At 31.8% G+C, this 16,684-nt stretch overlaps 1 protein-coding gene across 1 annotated transcript; it reads right to left on the reverse strand.

Annotated features, from left to right (window-relative positions):
* Nucleotides 1-268: 268 nt before the first annotated feature.
* On the reverse strand, nucleotides 269-6,024 carry LOC146956677 (protein SIEVE ELEMENT OCCLUSION B-like). Its single transcript, XM_085730575.1, has 7 exons — nucleotides 5,755-6,024; nucleotides 5,581-5,673; nucleotides 4,415-4,863; nucleotides 4,199-4,293; nucleotides 3,871-4,001; nucleotides 1,630-2,091; nucleotides 269-1,153 (listed from the first exon to the last, which is right to left on the reverse strand). The coding sequence occupies exons 1-7, from the start codon at nucleotides 5,962-5,964 to the stop codon at nucleotides 578-580; spliced, it is 2,016 nt and encodes a 671-aa protein (XP_085586701.1). The 5' UTR covers nucleotides 5,965-6,024; the 3' UTR covers nucleotides 269-577.
* Nucleotides 6,025-16,684: the final 10,660 nt, after the last annotated feature.

A 16,684-nucleotide genomic window follows, 5' to 3' on the forward strand; every position in this document is an offset into this window, starting at 1 on the left:
TATAATAGTGATTGTCACATCAGCAAAAAAGAAACAAAAATGTGTAAGGTGAAATTTTTTCAAAGTTGTAAAATAGCGATCCAAAAATCCAATTTGTATGCCTTTTAATTTTCGCTCGCCACCCTTAAGAAATTTTTCTAGCTCCGTCCCTGGCTCAATGTGAGGTGGAATAAAATTGGTTTGCAATATGATTGCTTGCAAAGCGAGCTTTCTCTATTATTAAGCTAAAACTCTTCACACAAGTGTACATATTATTTTTACACAAACATTAATATATAATAAATATTATTGATATATAACGCAAACATTGCTACACAAACTGAAGCTTAATTGAAGACCAACGCTTCAAGACTACACCACAACCACAATACATAGAAAACAACACAACACCATTATTTTTGGGTTTACAAAGATCTTTATGTTACAACATAATTGGCGTGGAACATAACCAAAAGGTTCTGAATGTCCCACACTCTTATTCACGAGATCAAACAAGAAAACCCAATAACATTTTTTTAAGACGCCAAGTATCGAACCAAAGACCACAAGACCCAGTAACATAAAACCACGTCAAACCCTAATGTTTTGCATTTGCATTGGTCTTATTGTGGCAACACTTATAGCTAATGAAAATCTCCATGGTACTAGGACAATCAGGACATTTTATAGTCTCAGGTAACTTTCCAGCAACAATAGGAATTTCAAGGTGCGAGCAACGATGAGTGACACGAGCAACACTGGTGTGATACTCAGTGAATGCAAATTCAAATCCCTTCTTGATAACAACATCTTTCCATTTCTCAAATTCAGCCACAGTTTTGAGAATTGTTGTACCATGACCACTCAACACAACAGATGGTCCTTTGCTAAGGAGAGCCCAACCAGTTTCATTTTTGTAAGACAGCATCTTTTGCACTTCTTGTGTCACTACATCGGTTGTTTTGTGAATTTTGGTCACAAAGAGACTCTCAATTCCGCTCCAAAATCGACTTACGAGGTTTTTGTCTTCCTTGTCAACATAGAAGAGTTCAATGGAAATTTTTGCTTCTTTTATAGTTGCATCGTTTGCAAGAGCAGTGGCATACTTAGTGAACTGTTGGATCCATTCTTTGTCATGGCCGCCGTAGAAGAAAATGTGCTTGTTCTGCTCGGTCTGCATTATAGGAAGAATCACAGAATTCTTTGTTATCAAGTTCAATTCTTAGTTATCAAGTTCAATATTCATTTTAGTTGTTATGTTGCTCACATTAAAGTGACTAAAATCAAAATGTTTTGCATATTACAGAGATTATTTCAAACATAAATTTTTAGTCATGGACTAAAATCAAACAACAAAGACCAAAATCAAAATATGATTGTAATGACTAGAAAAATAATTTAAGTGACTAAAAATGATTTGCATATCTACATAGAGAAAATTATATTTAAACTCAATAATAAGTTCATTACTCAACTTAATTATTTCATGAAATTTACATGTTTGGACCGTCTATCTGCTGAAGTTGTAAGGACCGTGAGATTTAAAGAGAGAAGCCACTAAAATCGCTTCTCTCCCAAAATTCAACGGTCTTTACACCTGCAACAACATACTTCACAACTGTGGAGGATCCAAGTCGAAAATTTACTTACCCATATGGAAATGTTGTGGTTAATGTTGCCTACAACAGATACAATCCAGTTCCTGTCCTTCTGAATTCTTATTTCATCATCCATTGTAAATGGGAAAGCCTTGATTCCATAAGACATGATCAAATGGAATGCATTTTTGTGTTGCACCTTTCCTTGAGGACTAAACACCACAAACATAGACTTCTTTTTGAAGTCCCATTCTTCATTAATGAACTTGAATCCAGCTATGTTTTCGACATTCTGCACCACATACCATGGCATCTTACTCCTTAAAATATCGAATTTCTTGCGTAGCTGCTCGTTCCATTCTTCGACGATTGGAATCCAAACAATCTTGTATTGTTCATTTGTTTTGATAGATTCATACACTGATCTAACTGTTGTAATTTCTTCCTCCGTGACATCTAGAGTAGAAACAAACAAGTACACGTTCTTCTTTTTTAGCACGACATTAATGTCAACCTGCACGGTTTAACAAATTAATCAAAATTAAGAGCTAAATAATATGGACTGCTTTCTATAAAAAAAATATTTAGAGGATTTTTTTTTTTTGAGGAAAAAAATATTTAGAGGATGTCATGTTAGCTTAATGCTTAATATGATATAAATCATCACCATCATCAAAACACTAATAATACTGCTTTAGAAATTATTATTGTTAATTTTGTCCCTTTTTTTCATATTTCTCTTGGCTGGACTACTTAAGAAAAACTTTGTTACATTTTATCAACATTTACTTTGTTTATTATACAAAAATAAATGAGAAGAGAAAAGGTAACTTCTATGCAAAGGTAAGAAAAAACCATCAATTTCATTTAGAATTTACAATAAAAAATTGTATATAACCTATCAATATTGTAATTTCAATTTCAAATTAGAATTCAAGTCATGTGAAAGATTTAAAAAATTGTTTCAAACATGTAGGATAATTTACAAAAAGTATGTGTGGATATTGCTTCTCTTGCATATCCTTTTCATACAGTACGAATTCCCAGATTTTTAACTTGATTACTTGGTGACTTTTTTTGGTTTATTATGGAGTTTTCAACGGTACTTATACTCTTTAGATCGAATAACTTTTGACCACATAATACTTTTTAATTAAAATATAAATAATATTATCAACATACTATTTAACATATATGCTTTTTTTATTTCAAAAAAATATATGCTTTTAAACTTTTTTTGTTGGATGAAATTTAGATGAATTCCACAAACTTTAAATGGAAACGACATGATTTAATTTATGTTTATATGTATTTTAATCAATAAAAGAGAAAAGAGAGTGTGTTAAAAAAATGTGTGTTAATAAATGTCAGTATTATTTATTATTTAAAATCTATAATACCAAATTGATAAGTCCTTTGAAATAATGAATATATACCAAATCGATATCAACTTTTCTATACTCTGCTTTCTTTCTTTTTCTTGGTCAAGTCTTTTCTTTACAGTTTTATTTACACAAAAGAGAACTTTTTTTATACTGTTCCCATTATTATGACACGTGTTTCTGGAACATTGCAAAAATTTAGATTTAGATAAATACACAAAAGAGAACTTTTTTTATACTGTTCCCATTATTATGACACGTGTTTCTGGAACATTGCAAAAATTTAGATAAAACACAACACAAGCCACAAATTTCTAATATTTTTCTTTGGTTATTTTTTACAAAAGTTTTTAAATAGTAAAAAACGATTTATTTTTCTTATAGTTTTTCACATTTCAGTCTATTGTTATGATAATTATTTTATTTTTTATGACTATATGATTATTTATGTAGTTCGATTATAATAAGTAAGCATGCATAAGAAGATCTGTATTATTAAAAACAAAACAAAAAATAAGAAGATCTGTTAACAAAACCACCAAGTACCACAAAGTTTTGTACTCATTTTTCTTATAATTTTTTATAATAGAAAATACAACAAATTTGTTATATATACAAATTTGTTTTATAATACTCCCTCCGTTTCAAAATGAGTGTCGTTTTAGGATTTGGCACACAGATTAAGAAATGGAATGAAATAATCATTGGATATAACGCTTTTACTAAACTGTCCTTACTTTATAAGAAAAAGACAAGATTAAAGTTGCATTGAAAATTGTGTGAGAGAAAAGTTGAAGTATTTATTGAAGGTAAAGTTAGAAGAAAAAAATTAAAGTTGTATTGGAAATGTAAAGTGACATTCATTTTGAAACAAATTTTTTTTGCTAACGCGACAAAGAAAAGATACGAACCGTAGTCTTGGTAGCACCATCATAAAGCAGCTGAGGAACACCCTTGGGAAAAATCAGAAACGAAAGCACCACTGTTATTTCAGTGGGAGTTTGTAACAGTTTCTTAAGCTCTTGGATGTACTTTGCCGTATCTTAAAAAAATATATATATACCACATTAGTACTCATTTATATTTTTGTTATGTTACAATTAATATATCTTTAAAACAAATAACATGTTTTTATGAATACTAAATAAACAAAGTAAAGGTGTTTGAATCCTCATCGGATACAGATGTAGTATGGTGTTGCAGTTGTAAGGACCGTTAGAGATCGAGAAATTTACTGACCTATTTGTTGACGACAGACCGTGATCTGCTTCCTCAGTCTGCTGAGGATGATGTTGATCTTTTGACCATAGTGCGAAAGTTCTTGCTTATGCTCCCTACATAATTAATAAAAATTAGTTATATATTCTCGAATTTAATTAAACATATTAAAAAGTATGGATATTGTTCTGTAAGTACAACTCGGATGAATAAATAATATTAATTAATTAAACTTACGATTCAGTGATGAGGCAATCCAACTGAGTAACAATAGCAGCAATAGTGATGATGGTCCAGTAAACATCAACAGGAATTTGTTCATATGCAAGCTCCAAAGCAGGAACAACCTTTGTGTCATACCTATCATTAAGGTAATCCAATTCAAGTATAAATTCAATGACTTGCAACGTGATTTTCACCAAACTATTAAGCTCAGTGATAGCTTGGCGATGTTTTTGAATTGCTGCAGGCTTTGCTAGGATCGGGACTCGTTTCAGCAAAGCCACAGATTTGGCAAGTGGGTCTGTTGAAAGATGTTGTTCAAGCAACCAGAATTCACCAAATTCAAGTGCAAATGCAGAAAGTGTAAGAACTGCTTTTGCTTCCCAGTCATAGTGTGAAAGCTTGTTCAGTATGGCTAGAGTTGTTTTGTGTGCAATTTCCTCACTTGGTGGCTTGCATGACATCTGTTACACAGTTATAATTATTTTATGAGCAACTTATTAAGTAATTGTCATAAAGTTTTCAAATTCTTTAATTTAATAGTTGTTTATATTAACTCATATTAGTTTAATTGGTGTGCTTTTACACAAGTTTTATACATATATCTAGTTATTCACACAAGTTTTATAGATATGTCTCTAATTACATTTCACAATATAGATAATTGCTGAGATATTTAGAAATTAACATAATAAAGTGGAATATATTCATGAAATATATTAGTTGCATATGTAAAAAAAAATTATACTACATTGCATATCAATTATTTACTCTCTCCGTTTTTTTTTAAGTATCTATTTTTAAAAAAAAAATTGTGTTATTTTTAATATTTTTGTCTTCAAAGTGCAGATCAGTATTAATTATTATATTTTGTCAAATGACTATTTATTGCAAAAACAAAAAGATATATAAAATAAAAAATAATTATGAGTATAAGTAAAGAAAAAAACAAATAATAATGATTATTATAAAAATACAAATAATTTATCAAAATATTAAATTTATTTATTTTCTTCATATGTAAAGAAAATAAAAATAACAATAAAAAGTGATTATATATGAGTTTATGTGTATAGTGCTGTGTGTGAGTGTCACCATGTGTATGATGTTTATGTTTTGGTACTTTAGCGTGTGTTCTATTTAATTAATTATATTATTAATTCATTAGATCAGTGAATAACCTCAGAAGAAATTGACTTCAAGGTGCACAGTGGTGAACTAAAATTCGGGATAAGGGACTTGTCATCTGCTTGCTCCAAGCTTACTTTGGTACCCTGTCAAAATTCATAACTATTATGAATTAAAGGATATTTAATTTAAAGGAAATTAGAATGCATATTTATATGTATATAGACCTGCACAACACTGTCAACAATGTGTGTTGAACGTGCAAGGGTATTCTGAGCAAGGGTGAAAAGAGAAGCAGCATCAAATTTTGTGTCACTGTGGACATGTGTGGAGTAAATTTGATCTAAAATTTGGTCATCAGACATGGTTAATGGGTTGTTCTCAATCTCACCAGCTGATAGGAGAGTCTTAAGAGTACCTTTGATGATGGTGGCCATAGTGCTAGCTCGTTAAAAAAGGTTTGGAAGAAATGAGATACAATTGTGTTGTGTTGTGTTGATACCTTGCCCAAGCCCTATCCTATTTATATACGAAAAAGTGGTTGATTTATTTTTATATTTTTTGGTTTTAAGAGGGAAAATTCTTACCTGTGTGCATGATGGTGCCACATGTATTGCAGATTTTCATCACGTGGATCGGATGAATACAAGGAGAGCAATGTGACTTAGGTCATTTAAAATAAAAAGTACCTTTTGGTAGGGGTATAGTTGGCATCCCACTAAAGTTCATCTAATATGAAAATTCTTTCAAAAAGAAATCTAGTACAAAAATTAAACTAAATTATTGTATGGTTCGATTTGTATTGTGTTTTTACACATACACAAACTCAACCTTGTTGTAATTGGATCAATAGTAGCAATAATCTTTGCATGATACTCACCGTGCTGGATGAAGTTAGGATGTTGAGGAGCAACGACTTAGTTAAGTCAGATACTTTATGGAAAATCCAAAATAGTTAGGTTGACAGAAGATACTTTGAGGATTGTAATCGGTTGATTATAGTGGATTAAGTCATCGACTATACTAAGACAAAATTTCTCTGTAACGGAAAGACCGTATGATTAAACTCTAAACTTTTAAGTGTTTTTAAAAGTAGTAAAATGATTTAATAAAAAAAATTAATTGAATTGAATTGCACCACTGTCAATAAGAAGAGTCGTTCAAAATGTTCAAAATTTGCAGCGGTGAAATCTTTATTTTTATTTCTATAAAAGCTATTTTCAGACATCGCCCAAATTATGGTGGTTATTTCAGGTATTAACCCAAATATTTATTATTTAGACTAATATTTCATTTAGGCAAAATCGTATAACATATAAAATTGATTTTCATTTTCCCATTGCAAAGGTAGTTCTCAAAATGTTACTTCTCAATAATTATTTGCTTTTGTGCTTGAATCTAGTCTTTAATTTAATGTAATGGTATATGCCACTTGTTTCTTTTAACTCTGGTGCTTGGTGTGGCACTGTGGCTATTTTGTAAAGCGCTGTGTTAATTTCGGTGGTTTTGTTTCAATTTTGGGGTTGGTTGATTTTCGGGTATGGTTAAGTACTATTGCTGGTGCAGTCTCTGTATCTATTCTTGCCCAAGTTTGTTGTAGGATTTATACGGTGTTGATGCTGATGTATGCAATGCCAAATGAGTTGCTTGATTGATTGGTTCTTTTTTAGGGAGAATTGTTTGAAGGGTGCGTGTAATATATTTTGTCTTTATAGAGTTCTTGAAAATTCTCTTTCTTTTTGAGGAGTGATATTATCTATGCTTGAATATGCAAATGATCATCTCTGAAAGGCTTTGCATGCCTATTATATGATGAGTATACTATCTTTTTTGTTATTAGTATAATGCTCTGGACCGTCGTACATAGGAAGATCAAGGCCAGACAAAATCATCATGTTTAAACCATCGCTCTTACACATCCAACATTTTAATCATTCATAATCAATTTAAGATTAATTACTCACATTTGATCCGTTAAACTCAACAATTATAGCTTATGTGTTTAAACGTGTTTTATTATCATTAACTTTATTGTTGAATTCACTTTTACATTATTTTCAAACAACTTTTAATTTTGTCATAAAATAATTTTCATTTAAAGTCAATTGTATCAAATAAACTCAATCAAAATCATTTTCAAGCAGCTCTTAAAAAAGGCTTTTTTAACTTGCAGCTTTAACCTACACTTTTTATCTGTATTCGCTATCTTTCCGGAAAATCAGCTACGACCCATGTACATTTTCTCGGAGCTTTTCTATCTAGTATTATCTAAAGAGAACTACACTTTTTATCTGTATTCGCTATCTTTCCGGAAAATCAGCTACGACCCATGTACATTTTCTCGGAGCTTTTCTATCTAGTATTATCTAAAGAGAAAAAATAAGGCAAACACAGTTTATTAGTTATGACAATCTAACAGGTATCTCTATGCTTACTCAACAAACAAACAAAAAAAGTATCTCTTTTTGTCAAACAACCTTATCATCGGATGATATGTGGTAGATAAACAACCTTATTTTTAAAGATTATTAGACCGACTTTGATTTAAAAAAATATAATTAACGAATATCACCTTAAAAATTGAAATTACAATTATTTTGAAACTTTTTTTTTTTCAAAACAGGTCAATCATTATTAAATAAGAAAACAATATTGTTGCAAAACTCACTCGTTTTGATAGTCACGGCATCTTTAGACTAGCCAACAATGTTGTTCAATTATTAGATAGAGCGGTATTGACTTAGGTTAGTCATCATATTTTTGATTATATTCCAACCTCTACTGTGACTACTTTATTGAATGAAATGAATTAAAGTTGTTTCTGTTGAAAAATATGTAATAAAAATTAGGGTCGAGTAAAAGAATTAAGTAACTTTTTTTTTTAAATTGACGAAGTGACAAAACCATTTTAACCTCACGCATAAATGAAGGTATCCGGGTTTATATCTTGGTCACGGTGTAACTCAATAGTGGCATTTTTGTAAGTTGAAATAAGATTTATGGACAAATTAAGTATCTCTAAAGGGAAGTATTTAAAAAATAAAATCAATTGGCGACGTGAACAATAACCTTATCAATCAATGCTATAATAACTAATCAAATGGTTCAACATGAAAAATAACCTTATCATCGATGACCCGTGTGGTGGATATGCAATTGCTATGAATAGAGTTTGAATACGATAATATTTTTTTTTGGTAACTTTGAATGGAATATATACATATATTATAATAGTACTTTTTTGAGAGAATATTATAGTAGTCATGTTCATATCCACATTTAAGATAACATATAGTGGTCATTAGCCATACCTAATATGCGGGTAAGGTTTTTTATTTTTTTTGTCGGGGTTTGAACTTCGGACCGTGTATATATTATGCATTGTTCATACCAACTGAGCTAAGATCACAAGACAAGGTTTTTTATTTTTATAAAAGGCAAAGCAAGCTCCCCTAAAAAAAACAAAGGCAAAACAAGCTGATGAATTAAAATAAGAGTTTTTTTCCGAATAATTAAAATAAAAATTTGTTTAGTTTTTTTAAAGAATAAAAGTTTAATTAGTATACTCTATTTACGTATAATTATTTTATAATGTAACAAATGATATGTTGTCACATCAATTAATGAGTATGACAATTCATGTGTTTCATATTCATTAATTCACATGACAACACATTAGTCAATGCATGTGTAAAAGAATTATACATTATCAAAATATACTAATTAAATTTTAAAATAATTTGCATAATCTATAGTAGAAGAATTTTTTTTATTGACCCACTATGCATCAACTTTTGTTGATCCATCTACTTCATTTTGGATGTTATTTTTGCACAATACATTAGTTTTTGTTGTAGTGCGTAAAAAATGATGTAGCCATCATTTTGGTAGTGATAGCAATTGGACCCAAACTCAATAGGCATCCGCAAAAAATAGTCATGATAGCTAGTAAATACCCACATTGTTGGGTGTGAGTCTGGATTCGGGTAATTAATTACCTGCAAATTTGAACGAGTATGGGCGCGGGTACAGACACTCTAGTGCTCACCCGCCCCACACTCGCACGTTATATAGACTATAATTATACCTTTATGTAATACTAAAATTAGTTAATTAATCTTAAGTGTATGCAATTTATTGTAATATGAACTTGTTTCTTGTATTTTAGATGCTTTTTATTTGACTAAATAATATGGTGTGATATTTTCTATGCTGACTTTGGAGATTTAAGATCATATTTTAATTATGTTGTGGTATTTTTTTGTTATATATTACCATTTTGTTATTAAAGTACAGGGTAATGGTACGGGTAACATCGCTTAGATGCTCATAGGCACGTCTTCGTGAGTTTAGCTCAGTTGGTATGGACAATGCATAAAATATGCAAGGTCGGAGGTTCAAACCCCGGCCACCACAAAAAAAAAATGCTCATAGGCACTATATACCCTGCTTAAAGTGGATCCATGTCATCCCTATATTTTGGGCACATGCTCGGATGCTCCCGCTATATTTCCAAAATATATCATCGAATCCTTATTATTATTATTATTATTATTGATTTTTTAGTCAAATAGCCTAGTGGCTAGAATTCACCTTTTTCAAGGGGAATAAGTGGGTTGTCCAGGGTTTTTTTTCAAGGGGAATAAGTGGGTTGTCCAGGGTTCGAACCCCGGCCCCTGCATATAACAAAGCATGTCCCTGCCAACTGAGCTATGCTCACGGGGACTATTATTATTATTATTATTATTATTATTATTATTATTATTATTATTATTATTATTATTATTATTATTATTATTATTATTATTATTATTCGTTTAAATTATTTTATCATTTTTATGATATCATTTAAGTTGTCAATTAAAAAATTAATTAAATCACATACAAATAGGAACGATTCACAACAATATGATGAACAATCGACAACAATATACAAACAATAGGGAGACTATAAAAAAATCCTTATTTTAACTTTATTTATTTTTTGTAATATTGTTATCTTTCAATTTTACAGTTCACTTAATTATTATTTTACCATTTTATTGTTTTTCACTTTATTATTTTACCATTTTATTGTTTTTAACTTTTTTGTCAATAAAAACGGAAAGACCGTACCCCAAAAGTAAGATTAAAATAAAAATTTGTTTGTTAAGTGCCTTGACGTTTGTTAAAATAAAAATATTATTGTCTCCGTGAGCTTAACTCAATTGCCAGGGACATTGCATAATTTATGCAGGGGTCAGGGTTCGAACCTCGGACACTCCACTTCTCCACATTTAAATGTGTGAGCTCTAGCCACTAGGCTACTAGACCAAAAAAAAATATTATTTATTTAGAAAATATGGAGTATATTATGATATTTATTTGTAAAGTAATAACTAATGCTATTGAAAGAGTTTTTTCCACTAATGAGAAAACTAATATTATTTATTTAGAAAATATGGAGTATATTATGATATTTATTTGTAAAGTAATAACTAATGCTATTGAAAGAGTTTTTTCCACTAATGAGAAAACTAGTTGAGAAATTAACTGTCATTTTCTGTTTTATATGTAATAAACGGCCCTTAAAGAAGATACGTGCCCCCGAAGAACTGAACGAATATGTTACCACGTCCTTTCGGATGGATGAAACTAGAACGAGGGACAAATTTGGTTGGTACCCACATCAACCTAATCATTTTCACGCAGTCTGAAAAGAAAAAGAAAGGAGATCACAAATATCTTCCGCTTTCAATTTTATCGTGGACTAAACTACATCAAGGTCCTTTATGTTTCAGCTTTGTAACAGATTTGTTTTTAAATTATTTTGATCACACATAAGTCCTTTAAATTTGAGGTTTGTAATAGATTGGTCCTTTAAGTTATTTTGGTCACATATAAGTCCTTTATGTTTGTAAACGTTTTCAATTTAGTCCTTCTGCCACATCATCATTTTGATTAACAGAATGACTAAATTGAAAACGTTTACTGTTAGTTCAGTTGGTAATTCAAGTTTAGATTAGTGATAATCATGTTTAAATGGTTAATCACACTTTCAGGTAGTTTGTTTTGAAGTTTGTTACTAGATTGTTAGAGTGTAGCTAATACTCCCTCCAGTCATTATTATAAGCAAAAGTTTACTTTTTAGATTCATTAAATAAATGAAGTATGTGGTCTATATATAGACCACATACATCATTTATTGAATGAATCTAAAAAGTCAAATTTTCCTTATAATAGTGACCGGAGGGAGTAAGTGTTAGGGTTTGTTACAATTGCTTGTGCTTCAAGCTACCAAACACAATAGTGTATATAAGCTACTTTTCATTGTACGTTCTCATCAATCTTCAATAATACAATTACTTTCCTCAATCACATAATCTTTCTCTTCTCAATCTCTCTAAATCACAAAATTCACAAAACCCTAAAACTGCAAAACTGCTTCTGGTTATTGCTTGTGATACAAGCTTGATTTGCTGCGCTAACAAATTGGCATCAAGAGCCAGGTTTCGTTCAAAGGGGTAATCAAGATCTTCAATCACGCAATTTGAAGGAAGAAACGCTGAAGGAAACACCATGAATGGTAGCAGCAGTTTCAACACTCATCTTCCAATTCTTGAAGCACGCAATTGGGAAAGATGGAGTGCAGTGATGAAGAATTTGTTTGGTGCACAAGATTCGCTTGAAATTGTGCAGAATGGTGTAGGTGATTTAGCTGCGAATGCCACAAAAGTGCAAAGGAACACACATAAGGATCTGAAGAAGAAAGATTGCAAGGCTTTGTTACTGATTCAACAAAGTCTTGATGAAGGTAACTTTGAAAGAATCTCAAAAATAGTTAGTTCCAAGGAAGCATGGGACATTCTTTCAAAGTATCATGAAGGTGATGATAAGGTGAAATTGATTAAGCTTCAATCACTGAGGAGGAAGTTTGAGTTGATGCAGATGGAGGATGATCAGAAAATTACTGAATACATCTCCAAACTCATCAATCTTGTGAATCAGATGAGAGCTTGTGGAGAAGCTATGACTGATCAATAAATTGTTGAGAAGAGTATGAGGACCCTATCTTCAAGGTTTGATTTCATTGTGGTGGTAATTCAGGAAACAAAAGATGTTAAGACATTGAAGATTGAGGAGTTACAGAGTTCATTAGAAGCTCATGAATTGATGGTTTCAGAAAGAAGCAGTGAAAGATCAATTCAACAAGCCCTGCAAGTTCAAACTATCAAGAAGGATGATAATGATAGGAAGAACTTCTAGAAAGGGAAGAAAAACTCTAAGGGAGGAAACTGGTCTAAAGGCAAGAACAATGGATCTGATAAAGGTGAATCTTCAAAGGAAGGAAATTCTAATAAAAAGAAGAAAGTTGATAAGAAGAAGATTCAGTGTTTCAAATGTGAGAAATTTGGACACTTTGCTTCAGAATGTTGGTTTGGTAAAGGAAAGCAATCAAAGAATGATGAAGGGGAAGCCAAAATTGCACAAGATGGTTCAGATTCTGAGTCATTATTCATGATGGTTACAACAACTAGTAATGAGAGCTGCAATTCAAAAAGTTGGTTCTTAGATATTGGTTGTTCCAATCATATGACTAGAAACAAGACATGGTTAAGAGAAGTGGATCTTGGAAGAAATACAAAGGTGAAGCTTGTAGATCATAGAGTCTTGGTTGCAAACGGAATGGGGAATATTGCTATTGAAGGAAAGAATGGAAAAATGGCAATAATTGAAGAAGTTCTTTATGTCCCTGGAATGCATTGCAATTTACTGAGTATTGGTCAATTCATTCAGAAAGGATATTCAGTGGTTATGAAGGATAACACATTTAAGTTGTTTGATAAACAGCAAAGGTTAGTATTGAAAACTCCTCCTGCAAAGAATAGAACTTTTCAGGCCAATATGAAAGCTATAGAATTGAATTGTTTGTCTGCTATGGTAAAAGATGAAGATAGTTGGCTATGGCATTATAGATTTGGCCATCTCAATTTTAGAGGTCTTAATCAATTAGTTGATAAAGATATGATTCTGGGAGTACCTAAAATTGAGATACCTAACACAGTTTGTGACACTTGCTTGTTGGGCAAGCAACCCAGAAATGCATTCAGTTCAAGTGCAGCAAGTAGATCAAAGGAGCTACTTGATATGTTTCAGAAGTTTAAAATCTTAGTTGAAAAGTAAAGTGGTAAATCCATTAAGATTTTAAAAACTGATGGTGGTGGTGAGTATACCTCAAAGGTGTTGAGAAGTTTTGTGAAGACAATGGTATTGTGCATGAAGTCACTGCTCCATATACTCCACAACATAATGGCTTGGATGAGGAAGGAATAGAACCCTGCTTGACATGACCAGAAGTATGATCAAATTGAAGAAAATGCTTAATACTTTTTGGAGAGAAGCAGTAAGAACTGCAGATTACATCTTGAACAGATGTCCCACTAAGAAACTTGATCAAGTTCCTGAAGAAATTTGGACTGGTTGCAAGCAATCAGCTAAACACTTAAAAGTTTTTGGTTCATTATGCTATATGCATATCCCTCATGCAAAGAGAAGGAAGTTGGGGGACAAGAGTGAGCCTATGATATTGGTTGTTTTATCTTGGTTTTCGGGTGTCAAACATTGATTACGTTTGAACCTTTCTAACCGGTGATATCTTATTTTTTCTTGGGAAGGGAAAAAGTAAGCAAAACCCTTGAGAATCGAGGTCCGGGAGTTGTTTTCGCTACGGGAAGGTGTTAGGCACCCATAACGACTATAGTATCCTATAGGAACCGTCTTTAACTTCTACGCGCGCGCTTTATTTTTAAATGCTATTTTGAAAGTGTTTATTGAACCTAAGGGGGTTTACTAAGTAAAGAATTGGAGGGAGAAGAATGTTTGAATTTTTATTTTATTTGAATTGAAGGAAATTTGATTCCTTGCCTACGTACCCGTTTAAGGGATCAAATCCACCGTAGTTCTCTTCCAAAAATGTTTTTGTTTTTGTTGGTTGATTTTAAGTTTGAAAATGGGATTTTGAAGAATAGAAAGAGGCCTCAAGGGCATGAGATTTAGAAAATGTGAGGTGGGATTAGTTATTTGCAAAATGTGGTCTAAGTATGGTTATTTTTCATTGAAATTTGATTAAGAAAATGAAAAAGGAAAATTCAATGGGATTTTGATCCCAAGGTTTATTTTGAAAATGATTTGAGTGAAGTTTGTTCAAGTTTTTTTGGAAAATTGATTTTTCTAAGTATAAAGCCTAAACATTCATCTAGACATACAATCCTAAACATACATCTAAACATGCATATATCTAGCTATATACCTAAAGTGATGTGTGTGCATGTGTCGGTGTTTGTGTCGGTGCACATTATTAGAGTCCATTGTCCTTTACATCATTGGCCTAGATACATTCTATGGTCTTTGCAAGAAATTAAATGGCATAAAAATAAAGTACAAAAGGAAAATCCTAAGTGTTACATTCTAAGTCTTAATATGGGAATTAAAGTGCAAGAAATGAAACTATAATGGAAGAATGAAGTATGCTTGTGGAGATGCATGAAACATGAAACAAAATGGTTAGTGGCACAAGGAATAATAAGGATTGAAATGGATGCAAGTAAAGTAGCATAGGAAAGTAATGAAACTTGACAAAAAGGTAAAAATCCTAGCACACAAAAGTGGTAAAATATACCTAAACTTTGTCATAAAATTCCCACAAACATAATGCCTATAATTTTCATGCCATGACAATCTTCAAAGAATTTCATTTCAGCTATGCCATGAAAATTATAAGACAATATTAAACCAAGAATTATGACACCTTTTAAGCATGTTTCACACTTTATTTCCACAAACTATTATTTACATGACTTGTAAAACAAGAAATTAACAAATCAAGCTCCCAAATAGTAAAGAATAGCACCAAATCAGAGGTATACACATTGTAAATTCTCATATCAAGGGTCAATATACCATAGCAAGATTTTGGGATCAAGAACATGCAAGGATTTCACAAGAAATTAACAAAAAGTAACATAAAATCACAAGAAAACTCCACATATATTTTTATCAATTTTCACTAGGCTAGAATCATTACAAAAATACCATAAAAATATCAAGGAATATGTATGAAAATTTTTGGAGTTTTTAGAGAATTTTTAACCACAAAAAAACATGTAAAATTTCACAAGATTTAACAAATATAATGAACAATTGACTAAAAAAAAATGCCACTTATTTTTAATCCAAATTCAACACATAACAACATCACAAGAAAGTCAAGAACATAATCAAGAACACATGAAAAAATTGATTGGGATTTTTAACAAAGTTTTTGAGCATAAAGGTGTGCAAATAGCAAGAAGTAGTGACAAACATAGCAAAAACAGGGGAACTTCGCAGGAAAACCAAGCCCAAACCCAAGCCCAAGGGAGAGATGGATCCTGGATCCTTCAGGAATCACAGAAGGCCGTTGGATTGATCCAACTGGATCAATCCCTAGATCTAATGGCCAGGACGTAAAACCAGTGGTCCAAGGCTGAACCAGACCGGTTCAGTCTGCTTATAAAAGGTTTTGGGGACCGGTTTATTCATTCCACTCTTGCGTTTCTCTCTCTAGGTCTTCTCTCTCTCACTCTTCTCTCAAACAACGCCCTCTTCTCCTCACCGGTTTATGGATGAAACTGGCCGGAGAAGATGAAGATCGGCCGGAATCTTCATGATTCCGCCGTGATCTTCATCCCAACCGCCGTGACCTCCAGATTCCGACGAGGCTAACACTTCACTGATTTAAACGCAACGAAGCCCTAATCTATTCTATTTTTCCTTCTAAACACAAATCTAAGGCCAGAAATCACATATGAGCATTGAAACGTTGTAGATCGAAGAAAACTTTACGGTTTTCGAACTTCTTTTAGATCTTAAAACTTTTTCGTTGAAAACTTTCTTGAAATTCACCGATCTACATCGTTCCGTTGATTAAACACACTCACGCGCCTTCGTTGATGTCTTGAAAGAAAAACTGAGAAAGGTATGTGGTGTTACCTGTTTTATTCGGTGATTCGAACGGAAATTCCACTGATGAGCTTTGTAATTGCTTTTGATTCTTCTGGTATTTGATTTGTTGTTTCTGAAGCCGAAGAATAGATCGGTGAGTTTCTTCTTCTTCTCTGGTTAAACCCTAGCTTCAAT

Source organism: Medicago sativa, chromosome 1 (assembly GCF_051527215.1).
Source record: "Medicago sativa cultivar Bolivia chromosome 1, Bolivia_mono, whole genome shotgun sequence".
Taxonomy (NCBI): Eukaryota; Viridiplantae; Streptophyta; class Magnoliopsida; order Fabales; family Fabaceae; genus Medicago; species Medicago sativa.

What these genes read in the sequence shown, in the direction of transcription:
- LOC146956677 (XM_085730575.1), bottom strand. Translation starts at nt 5,964, where the DNA reads ATGGCCACCATCATCAAAGGTACTCTTAAGACTCTCCTATCAGCTGGT. An exon ending in TTGTTGACAGTGTTGTGCAG is followed by an intron (nt 5,674 to 5,754) that starts GTCTATATACAT and finishes GAATTTTGACAG; the next exon opens with GGTACCAAAGTAAGCTTGGA. An exon ending in TGAAGTCAATTTCTTCTGAG is followed by an intron (nt 4,864 to 5,580) that starts GTTATTCACTGA and finishes ACTGTGTAACAG; the next exon opens with ATGTCATGCAAGCCACCAAG.